The sequence below is a fragment of the Engystomops pustulosus genome, chromosome 3 (genome assembly GCF_040894005.1).
Source record: "Engystomops pustulosus chromosome 3, aEngPut4.maternal, whole genome shotgun sequence".
Taxonomy (NCBI): Eukaryota; Metazoa; Chordata; class Amphibia; order Anura; family Leptodactylidae; genus Engystomops; species Engystomops pustulosus.
Window position 1 is genome coordinate 195122078 of NC_092413.1, and position 22232 is coordinate 195144309.

Below are 22232 nucleotides of genomic sequence, written 5' to 3' on the forward strand. Positions count from 1 at the left end.
CATCTGCAAAGAGTTTGTATGTTCTCTCTGTGTTTGTGTGGGTTTCCTATGGGTCCTCTAGTTTCCCCCTACTCTCCAAAAAAACCATACTGGTAAATTGATTAGATTTTGAGCCCCAACCTAGTTGGGGACAGGGACTGATTTGGCAAGCTCTGTGCAGCGATGTGTAATCTGTGTGCGCTATATAAATAAAGGAATTATCACACTTAAGCCCCCCCCCCCAGATGGCTGCCCTGCTTGCTAGCCACTAAACAAAATGGCTAGAACATGTCCCAATTAAACATTGGTCTGCAGGGGGCCTAAGACCCATGCAGAGAAACTCTCATACTCTAACTAGGACCTCTCACTGATCTGATAAGCTCAAAATTGATGGAACTTTTGATGAATAAATGATGTTTAGGTAACAGATATGATCATTTTCAGGACACAACCAAGAATATGTTCAGACCGGAATAGATACGCCAAATACTACAACACTGCCTGGAGGATAACATAAAACTATATCAGGCTTTATTTTTTTGGATCTCCGTTCCTTTAATGACCGCCTTATCAACAATTAGCATTTGTAAATGGCAGCATTACCAGGTAAATCTGCAAGGTGAAATTACCCTTTGGAAATGATGAACATTAGTTGAAAGTAACTCAACCAACAAGATTCATCAGTATAATTCCGGGCTCGGAGGACTAATTTCATCGCTACTTATAGACATTACACACAAGGGAATTGTCTTAAGTTCCTCATTGGCAAAAAGACAAGTTTCTTCTTTTAATACAAATAATCTACTTTAATTAGTTCTGCTACTAGAAAATGTGGAGGATGACAACAAGGCAGTCTTGTAATAATGATGAAGGATGTCACCCGACAGCGGCACATCAGTGCGGTAATATGAAATATGGCTAATCTACACAGGACGACAAAGGAAATAGCAAAAAGATTGATATTAGTATAAAATAAATACCTGTTCTGGGACTACCGGGATGTACACACTCAACCTGCATCAGTCACTGCTATCCCTATAAATTATAAGTAATTGTTCACACATGGCCTTTGCTAATGAATGTTTCTAGTTTTAATGGGAAACCTGGTTGAAAGTTGTATGTCTGTTAAATCTTAGGTATTTCATATATATTTTATTGTAATCTTCCTTATTGTTAGCTCCTCTAATTTTACTATAGGGGTTGATTATGGCCCATGAAACAAAAAGTTAAGGACCTGAATGAGGGTACAGAGGGAAGTTCATGAAAAATAATTCCATGTCTTCATGTCTTCACCATTGAAATAACCCCGACGGACATTGGTTCTTGAAAGCAACCAAACAGGTTACATTCATCCTTAGGTCTTAGGCACAGAACTGTTTTTGTCGGGCGTGAACTTATCGCACAAACCAAAGACTTATATTATACACAGTCATGTTGTGGTAAGTACACCACATTTCACTGCACCGTGACTGAGCCGGGCGGTCGTGCCGTAAAGTATAGAGCAAGTCCTAGTCCTGCCTGTATTTTGCTGTGGTTTCACGACTCCCTAGGAAGAATTGGAGGGCGAGGAGCATTCACCCTTCCCATCTCCATCTGGACAGAAGCTTTCCCCGTTCTCCGACCAGGGGGCACTAAATCTTAGGTGGAAAGTTGCACAGGGTTAAAAATTATAGCAATTATAGCGAATGGATAACTATAAGTTTAAGAATAGTGAAAAGCTAGAAGTTTGAATCCAGGGGTCGAGGTTCTGAGACTCTTCTTATTTCGCTTGCAGATGGAGTCTTCTCAGTTACACTGCTAGGCTACTACAGACACTCTACTCCTGCCTTGACAAGCTGGGTAAAGACCTTTTCTATTTGTTGCTCCATACAAAACTGACTATGGGTGGAATAGACAAGCAATGGTGTAAATCAAGGGGGTATGGTGAGTGCAGAAGATCCTAGGACCAGGAGCCTTAGTCGGATGATCAGGGGTCACTTCCCCATTGGAGTAAACACTATATTATAGTTGAGGGGCTGGTACAGATTTTGCATTGGGGTCCAGCAGCTTCAAGTTAGCCTCTGGTGAGAGGTATGTGTGTCTTCCAGCACCCAGCTCAGTAGGTGGTTTAGTGATGAGCAGACACACAAAAAATAAGGTTCGATAAAACCTGAATTTTAAAGATCTGCTTAGGTCCAGATACAGAACCCAGACCCACCAGTAACACCCACAATGGGTGTGGATTCCAATTGTTTTAATGCTGCGGGCAAAATCCCCAGCTCCGATGGATGACCATGGGATGGGTGGGTTGAGCCGATCTTCTAATGAAGTTCGGGGTTAAGTCTGCGGGGTCCGAATCTGCAAATTTAAGTATGAACGCAAACTTTGCTTTTCAGGTCCTCTCAACACTGATGTTCATATCCTTCAACTGGATTTGTAGTTATATAATACATGATAATAATCAAGGGGGGCGGGGGGCATTAGGCAAAAAATAGATAGCTGAAATTTCTGTGTGTATAATGTTCAGGAAAGGACATAGCACAGAACATAATATAGACAGCATCTCTTTTAATGATACATTTAGATTTATGTTTCTCTCCGATATTGAATTATACTCAGTTCTGTTCTCACAGCGAAGGAAGAGAACAAGTGAATTGCATTTAAGAAAGAAATTGCTATCGATCCTCACCTAAGACACATCATGACTTGCATCTGAAATGATTTCACCACCCGGCCATCAATGGATAATTAATGTGCAGTCACTGTCCCTGCCATTATTATCCATCCATATACACTGTAGGTCTATCAGGGCACATTGTCTGTTCATAAAGACATCAGAGCCCCGGTAAGCATTCCCTACATTACCGCCTAATGATGTTTGTGATCCTCACTTATTACTATCCGGCTATCTATAAATCATTAATGTTCACTGAAGAGAAGAAAACTGCCAAGACTACTGCCCGGGGAACTAGAATACAGAACCTACCTACCCAGGAGAGGCCAACAGAGGGGACTCAAGTATGTGTTTAGAGGTTTAATCATGTTTATTTTGTCACTTTTTATTGGGCATAACATTACAAAAACAAATGTCTCTTGAACTCTAGGGACCCCCTCCACCACAACCTCCATGCCAAGTGGGTGGGGAAAAGCGCATAGTCGGCCAAGGTAAGAGCAACATGTGCGACGATTGGGGGATATCAAGGTGTGCCAGCTATTGATAAATTTATATGCTTGTCAGGTCAGTCCTGCAGTTTCTGGAGTCCTTCAAATTATCATTACTTTATCAGGATATAATAATACATACGTTTTTGGAGCCAAAACTGAGGAGCGGAAGAGTAGCAATCAGGGGTGAAACTACTGTGATAGTAGCTGCTATGGGGCCCGCAGTGTCAAGGGGCCCTTGCATCCAAGATATTGGGTGTATATATTTTGTATGTATGTGTGTGTGGGGTGTATATATTGGTTATTCGTGTATTTGCTGTATATATGCTGTGTATATATTCTGCATGGGTGTAGATAGTACTGTATGTATTTGTTAATGTGTGTATATGTTGTATGTATGTATTTATATATAGTGTGTATATACAGTATGTATGTTAATGTTGTATGTGTGTATAGGGGGGGCAAACTCAGAAGTCTGCAATGGGGCCCTGTCACTGGCAGCAGTAGCATCTGCCTTTCTCTGACAATATAAATCACAGATGGTTTTGGCTTCCATAACTGCCTACAAGATATAACCTATTAAATATAACACTTACCTAATCTTTCAGCACGTTTTGAATAAGTCAGTAGTGCAGTGTGACTACATGAGGAGTAACTCCATTTCTGTGCATTATATGAAATGTAATCCTCATTTAATAGCAGCTTTCATCTCTGCAATCTGTATGTTTAGTTTGCTGTCCTCTTTGTGCTGGTGGGAGGGGATCTAACTGTTGGGAATCATTGCACCCCCACCGCTCCACATAGAACTTTATGTAATCTGACACCTCCGTGGCCCTCTGTCTGATTTGTTAGCAAGACAGAATTCAGCAAAGATCTCAAGGTAAGATTAATTTCATAAAGAAAGGAGGGAGCATGAAAGGAGCCAAGTACTGGGAGAAAGAAGCACTTTCCTCTAATAAGTAATAATACAAATGTTCTTATATTCACCTGTGCTACTGATTTATGCAAAGTTTGTTGAAAAGTTAGCGACCATTTAAGCAAATTTTAAGTGGTTATTTGACCCTCATTGTCTATTAGTACTGGAGAAATATTTCTTGAAGTCTACACTGGACAAGTGGATGGCAAATACAGACAAATAACATGAAGTCAGTACACTTGTTTTTCCATTCCTAGGGCCATCATCTACCTTGTTAAGATGACGGTGCACACTGTGCTGGTGTCTCTCCCCAGTGATCAATTATCTGTATCTGAGCTTTTGTCTCACCTCAATTCACCTGTCAGAAATAAAACAGCACAGAGACAAATTTACAAGGAATCTTTCATGAACTCTGAAAGTAAAGGGTCGTGTATTTGTTGCAGAGGTGGGGTTTAGTAAGCAGGGATCTGATCGTAACCGACCTTAAATTTAAGTGACCTTTGACCAATGTACATAATATAACTATAGATGTGCCAGTGCTTCCACCAATCCCACAAGCTCAGTGTGATATATAGCCTTGGTACCCAGCAGTTGAGGCATGATGCCCCATCCTGCGCATCGCCCCCTTAACCATTTAGCTTCAAATGTTATGTGCTAAGCCCTAGTCGAAGAAGTGTATGAAAACCTGGTTTCAGTTTTTAGGTGCCAAAATTGTGGCATAAATAGGTGTAATTTTTTTTCATAGTAGATCTGTGTGTGAATGAGATTTGAAGGGGTAGCGCTTTCCAAGTGGATAGGGGATGAGGAGGCAAATTACTTTGGCAACTGAAAGTCTCCTTAAATACCGAATATAGAGTGAAGGAATGTTAGCATGATCTATACTATACTTGACTTCTATGGGATTCCTAAGACAGCTATCCAGTTAGCCGACCCGGTGCACAGGTCAGGCATGCACTCATCAACTATATTCGTTATGGGGGACTTTTAGTTCCTCTTTCTCCCAGTCGCTGGATTCAATCAGATCCACAGTGGACGGGAAATAAGAGTCTATGATGGAACAACCTCTTCGATGAGATTTTGTCTCATACAACTAGACAATGTGACAAATTGTATCTTACAAAATACCCCCGTTTTGAAACAGGCCTTTTGAATGCTCATTATATAAAAAATAATCAAAAAAGAAGAGTTGTTCAGTGTTGTGATCAATGAAGTCTATGCTTTAAGTTTTCAACAACTGCTAAATAACAAAAGGTGGATCTGATTGGTTTCTCCAAGGGGTGAACCTATACTCCCTGCTGCCTAGAGTCCGCTAAAGAACGGCACCCTCTCTGTCCCATCCAATAGCAATGTATCAGGTTATATTTTTCTAGTAAGTGGGTTCTCCATGCAGTGTGTCACATCCATGCTGACATCAGGTGTGAAAGACACTATTTGTACGTGGCAGGTCCTGTGTTGCAGCAGATAACTGTTGCTTGCCTGAGGCAAGATGCTCCACTCTCCACATGGCTGGTAGACCCCTTGTCACTGCAGTTTTCATACATCTCCTCTATACAGGTCATAGTATTCTATACAGGTCATTTCTGGTATTCTAGTAGAAAATGTTAATACAAGATCGGAACCTAGTAACAGAGATCTGGTTTTCTTCTTAGTAGAAAGAAAAAGAAAAAAAAATAAACTTTCTCTATAATTAAATTGCTGACTCTATCACTTGTTCCTCCAGACTGAAAATATCTCATTCAAAGGGGCTAATGGGATCATCAATTAATCTAAGTGGAATTAATTGCATATTGTTGCGAGTGATTTAGAGACACTGAATTCATGTACCTCACATACACAGCAAGACACTCGAAGATCAGACTCATTCCTCTGAAGATGCACACTACATCAAAGCTCATTATTAACTCATAGCAATAAATATAATAAAAAGCTGATTATTCTAATTCATCAATCACCCATCATTAGCCAGCGGGATTAAATGAGCTCCTAATGAAGGTCTTAATTCTGGTAAAATATTCGAAAACTTGTTAAGATGAGGAAGCTGGTTAATACATTAATGGCACTCGTGTCTGGGGCTAGGTTACAGGCAGTAAGATCTGTGCGGTTGGTTACTATGGGATCAATATCAGGTATTATAGGATCAATCAATGTGTTGACCAGCAGGAAAGACAAAAACAAATCATATATTTTTGAGATCACTTGACTGTAACAGATTCCTACAACCTACCAGTTAAATTAGGTTGTCGAGGAACCCATTGAGAGCCTGGGAGGTGGGGGGAAGATAAAGACAAAGGAGGGCATTCATCAGGAATAACATAGACACCAGGCATTGTATCTAATTTCCCTTTTATGCCACATCCACACACCAAGTTGGCGTGGAAGGATGTGAAGAGGGCGTGGCCAGAGGTGGAGTTGGGTGCAACCGGGCATTCCTGTCTCCCACCTACAAACCTGTTACAGCTGTGACCATTCAAGTCTGATTGGCCGGTGGTAATAGCTCAATTCTCCACTAGACAGAACCTTCTAGAAAATTCTAGTCCAGCACAGCCGTCCCAATGAATACATAAGGAAGCTGGAGGAGCAGGGATCACTCATACTCTGGCACATAAAGATCCAGTCTAGTCACCCTGCTAGTCACCACACAGTCTTTGTCACCTGTGCCTGTTCAGAAGCGTTGGAGGTCACAGAAATGCATAGACCATGGATAGGCCAGCACGGGTCCAGTGACTCCCTGACAGTTCAGGCAGATACAAGTGATGAATACTGCTAGTACCATCGCTATTTAGGAACCAGAGATGGGTAAATATACAATTTTTTTGCCAACCCTCCTAAAAAAGGTTTTGAAGTAAGTGTCTGACACCCACCATACTTTTGGATACACATTATGCCATTGACTGAGTAATGGCCAATACAGATATTAAAGTCCCACAATCCACTTTAAGAAGCCCAGTGTCCAGTGTTTGTTTTTTACACGTGATACATTATTCCTAGATACGCTATATTACTCTATTAAAAAATGTGGTAAAAGGTGTGTAAGACTGCACTAAGGAGTATGGTCTGTGTATGCACACATAGCATTCGGCTCAAATTGTGTGGGGCATGTGTGGCCCTATATATAGTAGATATACTGACGCAAACAGCCCTGACAGAGACCAAAAGGACACTCTTTTGACCTCCAGGTGAGAAGAATGTTGGAGTATACGCTAAATGTAGTGCAAAGACGTAGTGTGCACTTAACCTTACTGACATCTCTTCTGAAAGTTGACATTTTCAGCCCAGAATGTACTTTCGTCCTTGATCAATATTGCCTCTCAAAGTAATGTACTTTGATGGCACTGTGAAAAAAAAAGTTCAGAGCATAAAGAGATTCTCGTAAGTGGCTGGAAAAACAGATGGCAACTTCATCATTTCTGACAAAAAACCCTACTGTGATACTACCCTCGAAGAGCAACTATCTGGATCTGAGTAGGTTGGAGAATCTTCTTATCTGATTGGAACTGCTATTTGTGACAGGTGATGGACCAATAAGCTCAGATTTTACATGAAGGGGTGCAAAAGGTAATGTCGCACCTGGGCCAGGAGGTTTTGGGGAGCTTAAAATATTAGGAAGACAATCCTATTCTACATTATATTTAGAGGTCTATTACAGATTTTGCTTTGGTGCCCAGTAGCTTTCAGTTACACCTCTGCCAATAAGTGTTCATCCAGGCAAACGTTTTGCAAGTACAGTATAACACATTGAGCACAAACAATTATCATATTAAGAATGGTGGCATTCAAGCGTGACACAAGCTTTTTTTTTAAATTCCTGTTTCATGGCCTGAAATTCTACCCACAAGATCGTCTACCTCATGATGTTAAGTCAAGTCCTTATTTCAACCCATGGTCAAGAAAGGACTTGCTGCCATATATCAGAAATGAGTCATCGTTGAATTTGTATACAACATAGATAGGAATAAGCATGCATATATTACCTTTTGTATAACATGGCTTTTTGACATGGCCATCGGTGGACTTTGGCCTTCTATCCTCCCCTGAGAGGTGTCTCATGGTATGTTCATCACAAACTCTCATACTATCTCGCCTTCCAGCTTCCATGGCCATCTTGTCCCTCATTGCTTTTGCTCTCTCACTTTCCAGAGCTATGGCTTTTTCTAGCAGTGATAGATTCCCTTTTGTCATATCAAAGACTTCTTCTGACCTGTCTGAGGTGATGGAGGTAGTATCATCATCTCTTTCCATGTAATCATCATCTTTTGCACAGCTAGAAAAAGTTCTTGATCTGGGGCTCAATTGTTCTTCAAGTCTCATTAAGTTCATCATGTCTGAATAATTCCGGTCCGGCATTCGATCAGAATAGTCTTCGTCCGCCCGAGGCATTTTCATACCCATACACTGTTGCTGACTTCTATCAGAATTAGTTTCGCTAAGTTTTCGTGCAAGGTCGAAACATTGGTTACGTAAGCATTCCAAACTGCTCAAGCACACCTCCTCATCGCTCTCCTCCACCATTTTCTCGGCATGTCCATTATTTATAGGCTTTCCTAACATCAAATAGTTCATATTCCTTGTATCTTCCTGGGATGAATTGTCAATGTAATTCCTATCATTGAGGTTATCAGAAAGTACGACACCATGTCCTTGTGCCAACAGTTTTAGGGAGTCCACTGTTTCTCTAACAACATCACTGTCCAAGTCTAAACTAAGCTCTGTTTTGCGTCCCACGTTCTCGTTCTTGTCACTGTCGTCTTCCAAGCTATTAGACGTATTGCTGTTCATTTCAGATTCTGTCCTGGCTCTGTATGCTGCATCCTCGGCTATTTTGCCAAGATTCAACAAGGACTTGGCTACCAGTTCATCATAATTATCGTATTCATCATTGTTATTATCATCCTTCTCGGTGTCGTGCATTATTCGAGAGCTGTGACAATCCATTGAGTGATGGTCTAAAAAAGTGAAAAGAGAAGAATAGCTAGAAGGGCTGACTGACATTTTTGGTTGATTTAAGCCGTCATGACGTAAAACACAGCAGGATGAATACCATGAGATACTGTCAATATATGGTATTTTGTGAAGAGACATGAAAATGCAGGAGTTTCTACTAAGGTTTCATTATTAAGTTGTATAGTAAAAATTGTAAGGTTTTTACCCTGGGTTTTAAACATTTAAATTTAGAGGTGTAACAAGCCTTCAACACCTTTTCCATAGATACAGGGGTTATCCCACAATTGACACTTACCCCACATCTGCAAGACAGGTATAAGATTGTTGGGGATGCAAGTGCTGGCTATATAGAAGTCAGTGGAGCGGTGGTGAGCATGTGTGACAACCAGTTCTTTCACTTCTAGAGGTCTTCTTAAATGGAGATATCAGGCAGTCCCATGGAAGTCAGTGAAGCTTTGATGAGCATGTGTGGCCACCACTCCATTTGATTCTGTAGGACCGCTTATATAGTTATGTCCAGCAGTCTCACAGATTCAATGGAGAATGTGTGACCACCATTCATTTCTTTCATTTCTAACGGCCTACTTAAATGTTGAAGTCAGGCAGTCTCATGGAAGTCAATCGACTTCCCCCACTCCATTCGCTTATGGGACATAAAAAAGTGTGATATCTGGCAGTCCTATGGAAATAAATCAAGCAGCGGTGAGTATTTTTGACCTCTACTTCAATACTACAGCTCAGGCAGTCCAATAGTGGTCAATGGAGCATGTGTAAGAAAGTCATGGTCATGCGATAAAACTGTTGTATGTGAGGTTACCACTACATTCACTTCTATAGGACTGCTTCGATATTGATATAAGGTAGACTCAATCCCTTAGATTGCAATGGAACTTAATAATCATATGTGACCTTCACTCCATTCACTTCAATTAAACCTGACAACCCATATAGTGATATCAGTCACATAGTAGTCAATTGAGCAGCTGTGACAACGTGTAACCACCACTTTATTCATTGCTAAAGGATTAGCTAAATGGATTTATACAGCAGTCCCATAGTAGTAAATGGAGCAGCTGTGGCAATGTGTGACCTCCACTTCATTAACTTCTTGTGTGGTCATATCAGGCAGTCAAACAGAAGTCAATTGATTCCCTCCTATAGGACTGCTTAAATGGTGATATCTGTCAAGCTGTTAAGGTCAATGAAGCAATGGAGAATGTGTATGACCACCACTCTATTCACTTCTATAGAACCACTGAAAAGGATAAATCTGCAAATCCCATAGTAGTCAACAGAGTGGTGGTGGGCATGTGTACCAGTGGTCATTCATGAGTTTAGACAAACCCTTTAAAGTGAGTCTTTGTATATGGCCAACAATGGCTGTAATCCATTGTGCGGATAATTCTGCACGGTATCCTCCTCAGACATCAGTGTGATCATCCTGCTACACGGGGGACACTTCTCTGTACTGCCCCCCTGTACTGTACTGCCCCCCTCCCACCCGGCACACTCACTTCTCTTCTATCCAGCTACACATGGAAACCTCTCTGTACTATCTACAGCTCCTACATGTCCCTTCTATCCTGCTCTGAGCAGAGGCTTCAGGGATTGTCTGTAGTGTCTTCTGAGCTGGGGATAAGCTGCTCTGCACAAGAGCTCAGTGTTGCTTTTCAGTTTACGCCACCTTCAGGCTGGATTGTTTTTGCGCCTAAATGAACACCTTGCTAATGATGAATTATTATTAGACACAGCAAAATATCTGGATTGGTAAGATAAATTAGGAAAACATGGTTATTTTTGCTGCGTGGTGTTTAGTCTCAAAACTGGCGCAAAAACAGTGCGACAGTATGAAAAGGCGCAAAAACAACAGAAAAAACAAGTGATACATCTGGCCCAGTGTTTCTAATTCCACATGAGTAGCATTCAGCCAGGACCACGGTCTATAAGGAATGTATTGTTTAGCCTGCAGAAACAATGGGCTACATGTATCACTCGTTTATTCTGTTGTTTTTGCGTCTTTTCATTTCATTTTTGCGACTAAACGCCAAACTAGCCATGCAGCAAAAATAACCACCTTTCCCTCATCTATCCTACCAATCCAGATGTTTCATCACTTGCAACGTTTTCATTTAGACGCAAAAGTGGCCGCAAAAACACTCCAGCCCGAAGGTGGCGTTAACTGAGAAGAAAGCACTGAGCCCCTTTGCAGAAGAGCTCATTTCTAGCAGCATAGCTCAGCGAGACACTAGTACATATAATAGACACACTACACACACTACAGACAGGAGCTGCAGCCTCTATTTACAGTTCATCACCTTCTATTTACTAAACATTCTGCAAAATCCTGAGCTCAGAGCAAGAGCAAGAGAACTTTGCAGAATGTTGCAGAAGCTACAGACAAGTGTCCCCCGTGTAATTCTGCACAGTATCCCCCTCAAACACCAGTGTGTCTGTGCAGAATTACAGGGGTGCAGCAGGAGACCAGCACTGGGGGATCCCCTCCAGGAGAAGCCCCTGCTGAGGAGGTCACTGGGTGCTGGGTGTCACACACCTGGGTGCTGCTGTGAGTGTTATCTTCATTCTGGGCTGTGGGAGAAGCAGAGAGGAGCTTGTAGCAGGATCACATGTAAGAGCCTGAATCTAACATTGCGCCTTAACTGCGCCAAAATTGTGCCTAAACTGTGTTAAAGTAAAGTAATTAATAAGAGACAGAAAATACACTTATCACAGATGGTTGTAGCTTGTGATAATTCTGGCAAAACAGTGCGACAGAATTTGGCGCAACCACTACACTTAGGCACAGAAAAGAGATAAATGTGGCCCCATGTTTATAACCCAGACATCCATAGTAAAGCTACTGCACCTTTACATGAAATTGTAAAGACTCATTATTGTCACCAAAGTGTTGTCACAAAGTTCAGTAGCTGCGGCTGCCCTCATTCTCAGTACACTTTTCATGGTAAAGGGATTCTGGTTCTCATGGAAACACAAGCTGCATAGTACAGAACTCGCAAAAAGAAAAGGGAGAAAAAGAAGATAATAGTTGAATGGCAATAAACCTGACTGTATCATCGCTTGGGTGGAAGCTTCACATTTACACAAATTGCTTTGTGAATCACAAAAGAAAATCCAATAACTTTGTCCTATTGTGTATGTGCCGACGAAAACGCTCCGGTATTTACTGGTTATACCGGGCCAAAAATATCCAAATGTTATCAAATAATCAGATCATTATCATAATCACATTTATTTATCATCTATCTATCTATCTATCTATCTATCTATCTATCTATCTTTTCATCTATCTATTTCCTATCTATCTATCTCCTATCTATCTATCTATCTATCTATCTATCTATCTATCTCCTATCTATCTATCTATCTAATATCTATCTAGTCTATCTAAGAAGTAACACTGAGCCCCGGTGCAGAGCAGCTCATCCCCAGCAGCAGAGCTCAGCCAGACACGAGTACAGATAATACAGACAATACATACACTGCAGACACTAGTACAGATAATACAGACATTACATACACTGCAGACACTAGTACAGACATTACATACACTGCAGAAACTAGTACAGACACTAGCACAGATAACAGACATTACATACACTGCAGACACTAGAACAGATAATACAGACATTACATACACTGCAGACATTAGTACAGATAATACAGCCATAAGATACACTGCAGAAACTAGAACAGATAATACAGACATTACACACACTGTAGACACTAGTACAGACATTACATACACTGCAGACACTAGTACAGACACTAGTACAGATAATACAGACATTACATACACTGCAGACACTAGTACAGATAATACAGACATTACATACACTGCAGACACTAGTACAGACATTACATACACTGCAGAAACTAGTACAGACACTAGCACAGATAATACAGACATTACATACACTGCAGAGATAATACAGACATTACATACACTGCAGACATTAGTACAGATAATACAGCCATAAGATACACTGCAGAAACTAGAACAGATAATACAGACATTACACACACTGTAGACACTAGTACAGACATTACATACACTGCAGACACTAGTACAGACACTAGTACAGATAATACAGACATTACATACACTGCAGACACTAGAACAGATAATACAGACATTACACACACTGCAGACACTAGTACAGATAATACAGACATTACATACACTGCAGAGATAATACAGACATTACATACACTGCAGACATTAGTACAGATAATACAGCCATAAGATACACTGCAGAAACTAGAACAGATAATACAGACATTACACACACTGTAGACACTAGTACAGACATTACATACACTGCAGACACTAGTACAGACACTAGTACAGATAATACAGACATTACATACACTGCAGACACTAGAACAGATAATACAGACATTACACACACTGCAGACACTAGTACAGACATTACATACACTGCAGACACTAGTACAGACACTAGTACAGATAATACAGACATTACATACACTGCAGGCACTAGAACAGATAATACAGACATTACATACACTGCAGACACTAGAACAGATAATACAGACATTACATACACTGCAGACACTAGTACAGATAATACAGACATTACATACACTGCAGACACAAGTACAGATAATACAGACATTACATACACTGCAGACACTAGTACAGATAATACAGACATTACATACACTGCAGACACTAGTACAGATAATACAGACATTACATACACTGCAGACACTAGTACAGATAATACAGACATTACATACACTGCAGACACTAGCACAGATAATACAGACATTACATACACTGCAGACAGGAGCTGCAGACTCTATTTACAGTTCATCACCTTCTATTTACAAAACATTCTGCAAAATCCTCAGCTCAGAGCAGGACAGTGGTGTCTGAGGGGAATACTGGGCAGAATTACAGGGGTGCAGCAGGAGACCAGCACTGGGGGATCCCCTCCAGGAGAAGCCACTGCTGAGGAGATGACTGGGTGCTGGGTGTCACACACCTGGGTGCTGCTGTGAGTGTTATCTTCATTCTGGGATGTGGGAGAAGCAGAGAGGAGCTTGTAGCAGGATCACATGTAACTGCCCGAATCTAACATTGCGCCAAAATTGCGCCTAAACTATGTTAAAGTAAAGTGATTAATTAGAGGCAGGAAATTAACTCATCGCAGATGGTTGTAGCTTGTGATAATTCTGCCAAAACAGTGCGCCCGAATTTAGGCGCAACCACTACACTTAGGCGCACAAAAGTGATAAATGTGGCCCATTATCTCTCTTATCTATTAATTTGTCTTTCTATCTATTGATCTCATATGTATTTTTCTATCTCCTATTTATCTTTTTCATTTCTCTAAGAATTAGTCCTTTGGCTTTTATTGTCTATCTTATCTATTAGAGCAGATTTATCTTAGTGTGATGTGTGCTTTTCAGTTCTATTTTAGTGACATTTTATGAATCTATTATCTATCAATCAATATATCTATCTATCTATCTATCTATCTATCTATCTATCTCTATCTATCTATCTATCTATCTATCTATCTATTATCTACGTATCTCATATCTGTCCATCTATCTATTATATATCTATTCATCTATTTTTATATCTAATACGTATCTCTATCTATTATCTCTCCATCCTTCTCATCACTTTTTCCCATGCACATGTCTACATTGGGGGTCATTTACTAAGGGCCCGATTCGCGGTTTCCCGACGTGTTACCCGAATATTTCCGATTTGCGCAAGTTGTACCTGAATTGCCCCGGGATTTTGGCGCACGTGATCGGATTGTGGCGCATCGGCGCCAGCATGCGCGCGACGAAAGTGGGGGGCGTGGCCGAACGAAAACCCGACGTATTCGGAAAAACCGCCGCATTTAAAAACCGAAAATGTGTCGCTTGGGAAGCGCTTACCTTCACCTGGTCCAGCTCGGTGTATTCCGGTGCGTTCAGATGATTTTCAGCGCAGCAGCGCCACCTGGTAGACGGCGGAGGAACTACCTTCATAAATCCTGTCCGGACCCGAATCCTGTGCAGAGAACGCGCCGCTGGATCGCGAATGAGCCGGGTAAGTAAATCTACCCCATTGTCTTTTTGTTACCATGTATCTACCTCACTTATATATTTTTCAGTAATATAATCTTAATCTTCCAGCTGTAGGTACCTACAGTCTCATCATAAGACTCCATTACTACTGTGTGTGTCCCATCCCCCTGTTGTATACAAGGAGGCATCTTCAATAATGTAATACAACATTAAAGCAGGAGACGTTTCTGTATTATTGATCCCGCTCGGGTTTCATCTCTCTAAATCACATGGCGATAAAAAAATATGCCTGAAATATTTCCAAAATATAATGGTTTGGTTTTTATTATTGATTTATTTTTTTTCTTTATTTAAGCCAAAACTGATTTGATTTCGAATGAGGCAAGAGAATCCTTTAGAAGTGCAGGTTGTATCTAGAAGCTTTGCCAGGAACACCTGATATTCTATTTCAAAGGGGTTGTCCCGGATTATATTCTTACCCACAGAAGAGAGGAAAAAAAATCTGATCATCAAGGTGACTTGTCACCAGATTTTAACCCATTAAACTACTAGGTGGGGTAGAAAATATCCTTTCTAGAATTCCTTCTTCTATGTGAAATCTCACCCATTTCTCTATAAAACCAAAATATTTCCCAAAGTCATGTGACAATGAGCAGAGAAGAGTCAAATTTTACATGAGATGAGTCAAGTTTAGAGGCTGCAGGGGAAGTGTAATTCAGATGCCCCTATGCTAGATGTATAGAAACATACTTTACTATAAAAGATAAGAATCTAATATTTCAGATGAGGCTCATGGTTCTGTGAACTACAAAACTGGAAATACAGGGAGGTAAAGTCATACCTGCAGATAAAAATCCAGTTCCTGCCTTTTTTTTTTAAAACTGTCCATATCTCCAAATCTGTGGCTCAAAAAAGGTGCATTGGGTTGTTATGTGCAGCTCACATTTCCATCTATGTGTTTTACTCCATGTATCTCCTGGTCTATTGATCACAAAACCACAAGCCTGATGAGACCCGGATAATGAGATTCTTATCTTTTATCTGACACCATCATGTAAAGGAAGGCAACATATGTGTGTAACGGAAACTGTCAAAAATGGTTAATGCTGCTTCCCCCCCAGTGACCATAACCAGCATCATTTCTGAAGTACTCACTATTAGCTGTTTTGTCTTCTGGTTTACACTATTAAATAATTGAATTATTTTTGCTTTTATATATTGACAAAGGCTGATTAACAGCTGAAATGTTGCTAGAGATGGAATAAACCTCACATTTTTTCCACGATTCCTTGGAGTGCTGCCACTTTTTTGCTTCTATATATATATGTATAGTGCACCGGTAATGCAAACCCACCCACTGGCTCTGATTTATGAGGGGGTTCGATCAGGGCTGCCTTCTGGGGGGTTAAGTGTGACTCAAGCGGCCCCAAGGAGGAGAAAGGGCCCCAAGTTACAGCAAACCCTTCTACCTTCCCAGGTGAAGGGAACGCACTGTGCACACAGGGTCCGATTATCATTGGGTTGGGGGGCCCATAAAATTTGCAAACTTCCTAGTGGCCCTCCCTTTGATATATATCTAGTGGTGTGGGAGCAATTATTGGTTGCACAGAGGGGTAATTATCAGAGCTTGTGTTCCAAAATTCTGGTTGAGAAGATCTAAAAGTAGGTGCAGTTCTTGGCGCCTATACATCACTGTGTGTGGGGTAGCGGTCAGAGTGGGGCGGCAGGAACTACCCATAGCATGCACCAGTTTCTGGCAAAGGCTAGAGTGCTCGTCCATGCCAGGTCTGACTTGGCATGGAAATATTGGTGGCACAACTCCTGTAGTCAGATCTATCAAGAGGGCAGAGCTTCCTGATAAGTCTGGAGGGTGTTGGGGCGGGGATTGCATTATATGCTGGCATGATTAACCCCCCCCCCCTTGTATGTCCAGTCCGGTGTACAGCTGCACAACACAATAGCCTGTGCCAGAAACTATAGATAGCCCATTCCACAGCCTGGCACCACCCCCTCCCTGCCCCATCGGCATTGAGGGCAGAGTAGTCCTAATTCCCAATGCTGCGCCAGGATTTCAACTAAATCGCAGCTTCAAGTGTATAAATCCCCCCAATGTAATCTGTCCAGGTGACACCTGCATAATGTTAGTATTTTGCTCCCATGATTTCATTGGTTTCCTTTAGGCAAGTGCCCCCTATCACTTGTTTAGGGAAATTGTCCCACTATTTATAAACAGTAAAATAGGCAATAACTGCAGGGAAAACCTTCAATCCATATCTATATATGTACGAAATATTTCTATGCATGTATCCATCTGATTATCTTTTCTGTCTGTATCCAGATATCCAGATGTCTGGTAATCACTTATTTCTCTATCTATCTACAGAATCGTTCTCCTATGTATCTAGTATATATGTATATGTTCTCCTCCTTCCTTCCATGTGCGGTAATACTTGTTCCCCAGGTGGGGCATATACAAGGCACCTCACAGATATCAATAGATAATCAATCCCCCGTGTACGTGCTTTGCCCAATGCTTCGTTCCTTGCCCACAGAATAGATCGGGGGAATCAATGTGTCATTTATCTGCTTCAGTTTTCCATCAGTGAATCACAAACACATCAAATCGATTCACCCAATGTATCCCAATGGCCTCTGGATTGTGAATCAATTTCCATTGGACCTGAATGAGGCTGATCGATGCCTCCCAGTGACTCAGGAAGCTTTATGTAAGTACCTACCTCCACAGCCGCCTATGAAGTACACATCACATCTTATATAGGGAAAGAGACAGAACTGAGGACATGGTAAGGCATTGCCAGTAATGAATATGGGAAAAATATAAATAGACCTGACCTAGAGAAAATGTATATGTTGTCATGAATATTATAACATCAATCATGTACAGATTAAGCAGGGACCTATTATATTGAAAAGTCAATTTAGTCTTCAGGCAACAAGTTATAGAGCAGGAGGAGCTGAGCAGATTGCACATGGTATCATATCTGATGGCATCATGTTATAAAGCAGGAGGAGCTGAGCAGATTGTACAGTGTCCTATCTGACGGCATCATGTTATAAAGCAGGAGGAGCTGAGCAGATTGTACATAGTGTCCTATCTGCACGCAGCATGTTATAGAGCAGGAGGAGCTGAGCAGATTGTACATAGTGTCCTATTCGACGGCATCATGTTATAAAGCAGGAGGAGCTGAGTATATTGTACATAGTGTCCTATCTGCAGGCAGCATGTTATAGAGCAGGAGGAGCTGAGTATATTGTACATAGTGTCCTATCTGCAGGCAGCATGTTATAGAGCAGGAGGTGCAGTGCAGATTGTACATAGTATCCTATCTGCAGACAGCATGTTATAGAGCAGGAGGTGCAGTGCAGGTTGTACATAGTGTCCTATCTGCAGACAGCATGTTATAGAGGAGGTGGAGCTAAGCAAATTGTTTGTAGTGTCCCATCTGCAGGCTAATGTTATACAGAAGGTGGGGGATGAGCACATTATATATAGTGTCCTATCTGCAGGCAGCATGTTATAGAGCAGGAGGAGCTGAGCAGATTGCACATGGTAACCTACCTGCAGGCAGCTTGTAAAAGAGCAGGAGCACCAAAAAAAGGTTGAACACTGCCAGAGTGCAGGGGGCACCATATTAGGTCGCCCCCTGTACACTCCACAGGCAAACTGCACATAGCACAGATAGTTTTGATAAATGTGGGCCATTATGTATAATCTTTTCCGGTCATCTTGTTCTATAACATGTTGTCTGAAGATTGTAATGTATCTTCCTGGTGACAGGTTCCCTTTCAGGTTCTTTATTTTGCAGTCAGATTTACCTGCAGTCCTTTGGAAATTGAGTCACAATATGAGATCTTGTACATTACTTTCTCTATATTCATTGTAAGCGATGATACTATTTTGCTATCCCTTGATAAAAGATCATGTTACATAAGGTTCATAGAGTGTAGACTGCTGACATGTAGTCTATAATCTGCGCTCACATATTCCTGCGTGTAGGGAGAAGGCAGCATCTGTGTGGTGGATGACTCCGCATGCTATTATCCCCTCGCAGACATGAACACAGTCACTTAAATATCTCTTGCCAACTATTTATGCTTCCAAGAAAGAAAAAAAAATTGCAGTGACGAAAATATCTCCTCGGCACCTGTCCCAGCTCTCCGATTGAACGATTTTCTGGTGTGTATCGGGAGGGTGTCTGTGAACATCTGTTAGTCATAAATGTGCATTGCTTATGTCTGGAAGAAGTCAACGCACCTGAAATACTAATTCAGTATATATATAGGTTACAAAATATCTATATGGAAAGTGGCAAAAAATATTGTCAAAATATTCAAATACAGATCGGTGACAAGTATGGATACACCTTTAAGGAGAAGCTGAATTTCTAAAATGGGTAGAACAGGTGAATAATACTAAACTTTGTAATAAACTTCATTAAGTAAAGCAGTTTCTGTGCCCTTTTTCTGCTCTTTCTCCTGTAGTGAGCAGTGTATATGAGATCTTTCCACTCTTAAGAAGGCTGATGATTAACTCTTTCCACACCTTGAGAATATTTACCTGGATAATTCAGCTCTCTGGGGAGATTAGACTATTTACAAACTATTTGTAAAGATGTAAGTCTTTAGACACTTTATCAGCTTCTCCTTATCTCTCAGCTGTCAGTGGATACAGGACCGAAAGCTGATTTACACAAACTGCTTGATATTAAACAGGCAGAGGAAAAGGAAGGGCACAGGAACAAATTTCTATACTAAAATATATTACAAAGTTTACTATTATCATCTGCATTATTTATTTACTAAATGTTGTTGAATTTTTAGATACACTAGTATCTAAATTGTAATTTGTAGATAAACTTGTATCTAAATTGTAATCTGTAGGTCATTTGAAGGTTGTCTGCAGGATAGAAATTATTGATGAGCAAGTAGGGGATAACATGTACTTTCTAGAATTCCTTCTTTAATTTAAAAATCTGTTTACCTATTAAAAATGTTCTCCAAAATTTGAAAAGAATCATATTTTGCCTGAGATGAGTCAAGTTTAGAGTGTTATTATAGATGCCCCTATCTTCAGTTCTATAATACAGATGCTTATGGGGTGTCTTTCCTGGCTTGATAAATACCCAGTGATTGTCTCTTACATGGATCTCACTTTTTAATAAGTGAAGTTTTATTCCTATACTGGTGCCTTAGAAAGGGGTCGTATCATGTTTGTTTATACTCATTTACAGGCAGTCCCGAGATAGTTTCTGTAGGTTTGTTCTTAAGTTGAATTTGTATGTAAGTCGGAACTGTATATTTTATCATTGTAATCCCAGAAAAAAATTTTTTGGCTTCTGTGACAATTGAATTTTAAAAATGTTGGATTGTCATAAGAACCAGGATTAACACTAAAGCTTCATTGCAGACACTGATAACTATTACAGCTGGTTATTGTAGCCTAAGGCTAAAGTACAGTAAATCACCAACATCCAGAGGTCCGTTTGTAACTAGGGGTCGTCTGTAAGTCGGGTGTTCTTAAGTAGGGGACCGCCTGTATTAACTATTTGATTGTTAGCGGTCTGAATGGTTGAACCTTGGTAGATCATGAGAACAAGGGTCAAGTTCTGCACCGAAACTTCACCAAGAGGCCATATAGTATATAAGTGACCCTGGTGCTGTCCCCTTTACTGTAGTTTGATGTCCTCTTAGGATGGTGAGGAGGGGGGTCTATGATTTTCTGTGGGGTCCTGCCAATGTTACACGCCTCTTTCTTTTTCCATAAGTAATAAAAAGCACTTGTGATTTCTGTGGAGTAAATGTGGGCAATGCTCCGTCTGCAGATTCACAGAGAGAAACACCGTAGAGAATTCCACTGGCCCAAAGCAATTTAAAGTTTCTAAAGTCCTGAACCGCAGAAGTAAAGAGGCCGTTTATCAAGACTGCCGAGCAATATCAGGACAACACCAGATAAACACGGGGCCAAGGAGCATCAAGAGATTTCCTGGACTTCTATCCTAGTACTGGAGAATAGTCACACATGGAGCCTGAATGGGTCGATACGTTCAGTATCAGTGAACAACCTCTCACTAAAAGAGAGAAACTACTAACACAAACTAAGCAACCAAATCTAAACAATGGGATTCTGTATACTACAGTATATAAAGCACCATCAAGTTATGGTAATAGGACCTCCCTAACCAAAACTTACGTTTCCCACTTGCTCCATTATGGCGCCTACAAGTCAGTCTCTCATCTTTTATTCTTCTGGAGTTTCCATCTTTATATATACAGATGCAGCACAGGATAACATGACTGGCTTAACCCGTTAGACATGATAACTCAGTCTGTAGTGTAAATGAATGCAGGGAGCCGCTCATTTTCTGTGATAACTAAATTAGTTATTGCCTTTTAAAGTGGTTGTCCGAGACTTATAAAAAAACAGATATATTCCTGGCAGAGCGCTGCCTAAAATATAAACTTCTACGTATCTCCGCAGTCCCTCCTGATGTCCCGCACCGCCATCTCCCCGGAAGGCGCAGCCCTACCAGTTTCTGGCTGGCTGAGGAGGCCACCCACCCCCGCCCATCCCCATATCTCAGATATACATATATACATCATATACATCATATCCCATATATACAGTGCTGGGAATGGTGTCGGGTGGTCATGACCAGCACCTTGCCGCGGCCAGAAGCTGGTATGAGTGCAGCTTCTGTGCCCATGTAAACAAACAGGGACACGACCCAGAGAAACGGTGCCACAGGGAAATGGGAGGTTTAGTTTTTTAGGCAGCCCCCTGGTCATATATCTGTTATCATAGGTCTCAGACAACCCCTTTGAGTCATGTTAACCAGCACTGCATCTGTAATATATCAGGATAGTTACTTAGCAGAAGTGTGTGACTACCTTTCTCCAACTTGGAGGCATAAACTCCCCCTGTTTGAAGGAACACAGATCCCTAAATGTACAAGTGGTAGGATAAGTTATCTGTAGTTGAGCGGGGGAACATAGGGCAGATCGATCTGTCCATAATGTATCAGCCATTTGGCTGCACTGAAGGCACGCCTCTTATGGATGTTCTGCTCCACTTTATTGATATGTAATGTGAAGCCTTCTGTCTTTTACCAAAATGGCAGCAGATGGAGGGTCATGTGATCTCTAACTGTCCATGAGCAATCGCCCT

General features: G+C 41.0%; 1 protein-coding gene across 15 annotated transcripts in view; it reads right to left on the bottom strand.

Moving 5' to 3' along the window:
- MYT1L (myelin transcription factor 1 like) overlaps positions 1-22232 on the bottom strand; it is a 325893-nt gene that overhangs the window by 66782 nt on the left and 236879 nt on the right. For 14 of the 15 annotated variants that reach the window (XM_072143494.1, XM_072143493.1, XM_072143492.1 and 11 more), the window contains one exon: positions 8008-8979. The exons of the other annotated variant lie outside the window; for it this stretch is intronic. In XM_072143494.1, coding sequence (XP_071999595.1) covers positions 8008-8979 — 972 coding nt within the window. The remainder of the gene's footprint in view (positions 1-8007; positions 8980-22232) is intronic. 15 annotated transcript variants of the gene reach the window in all.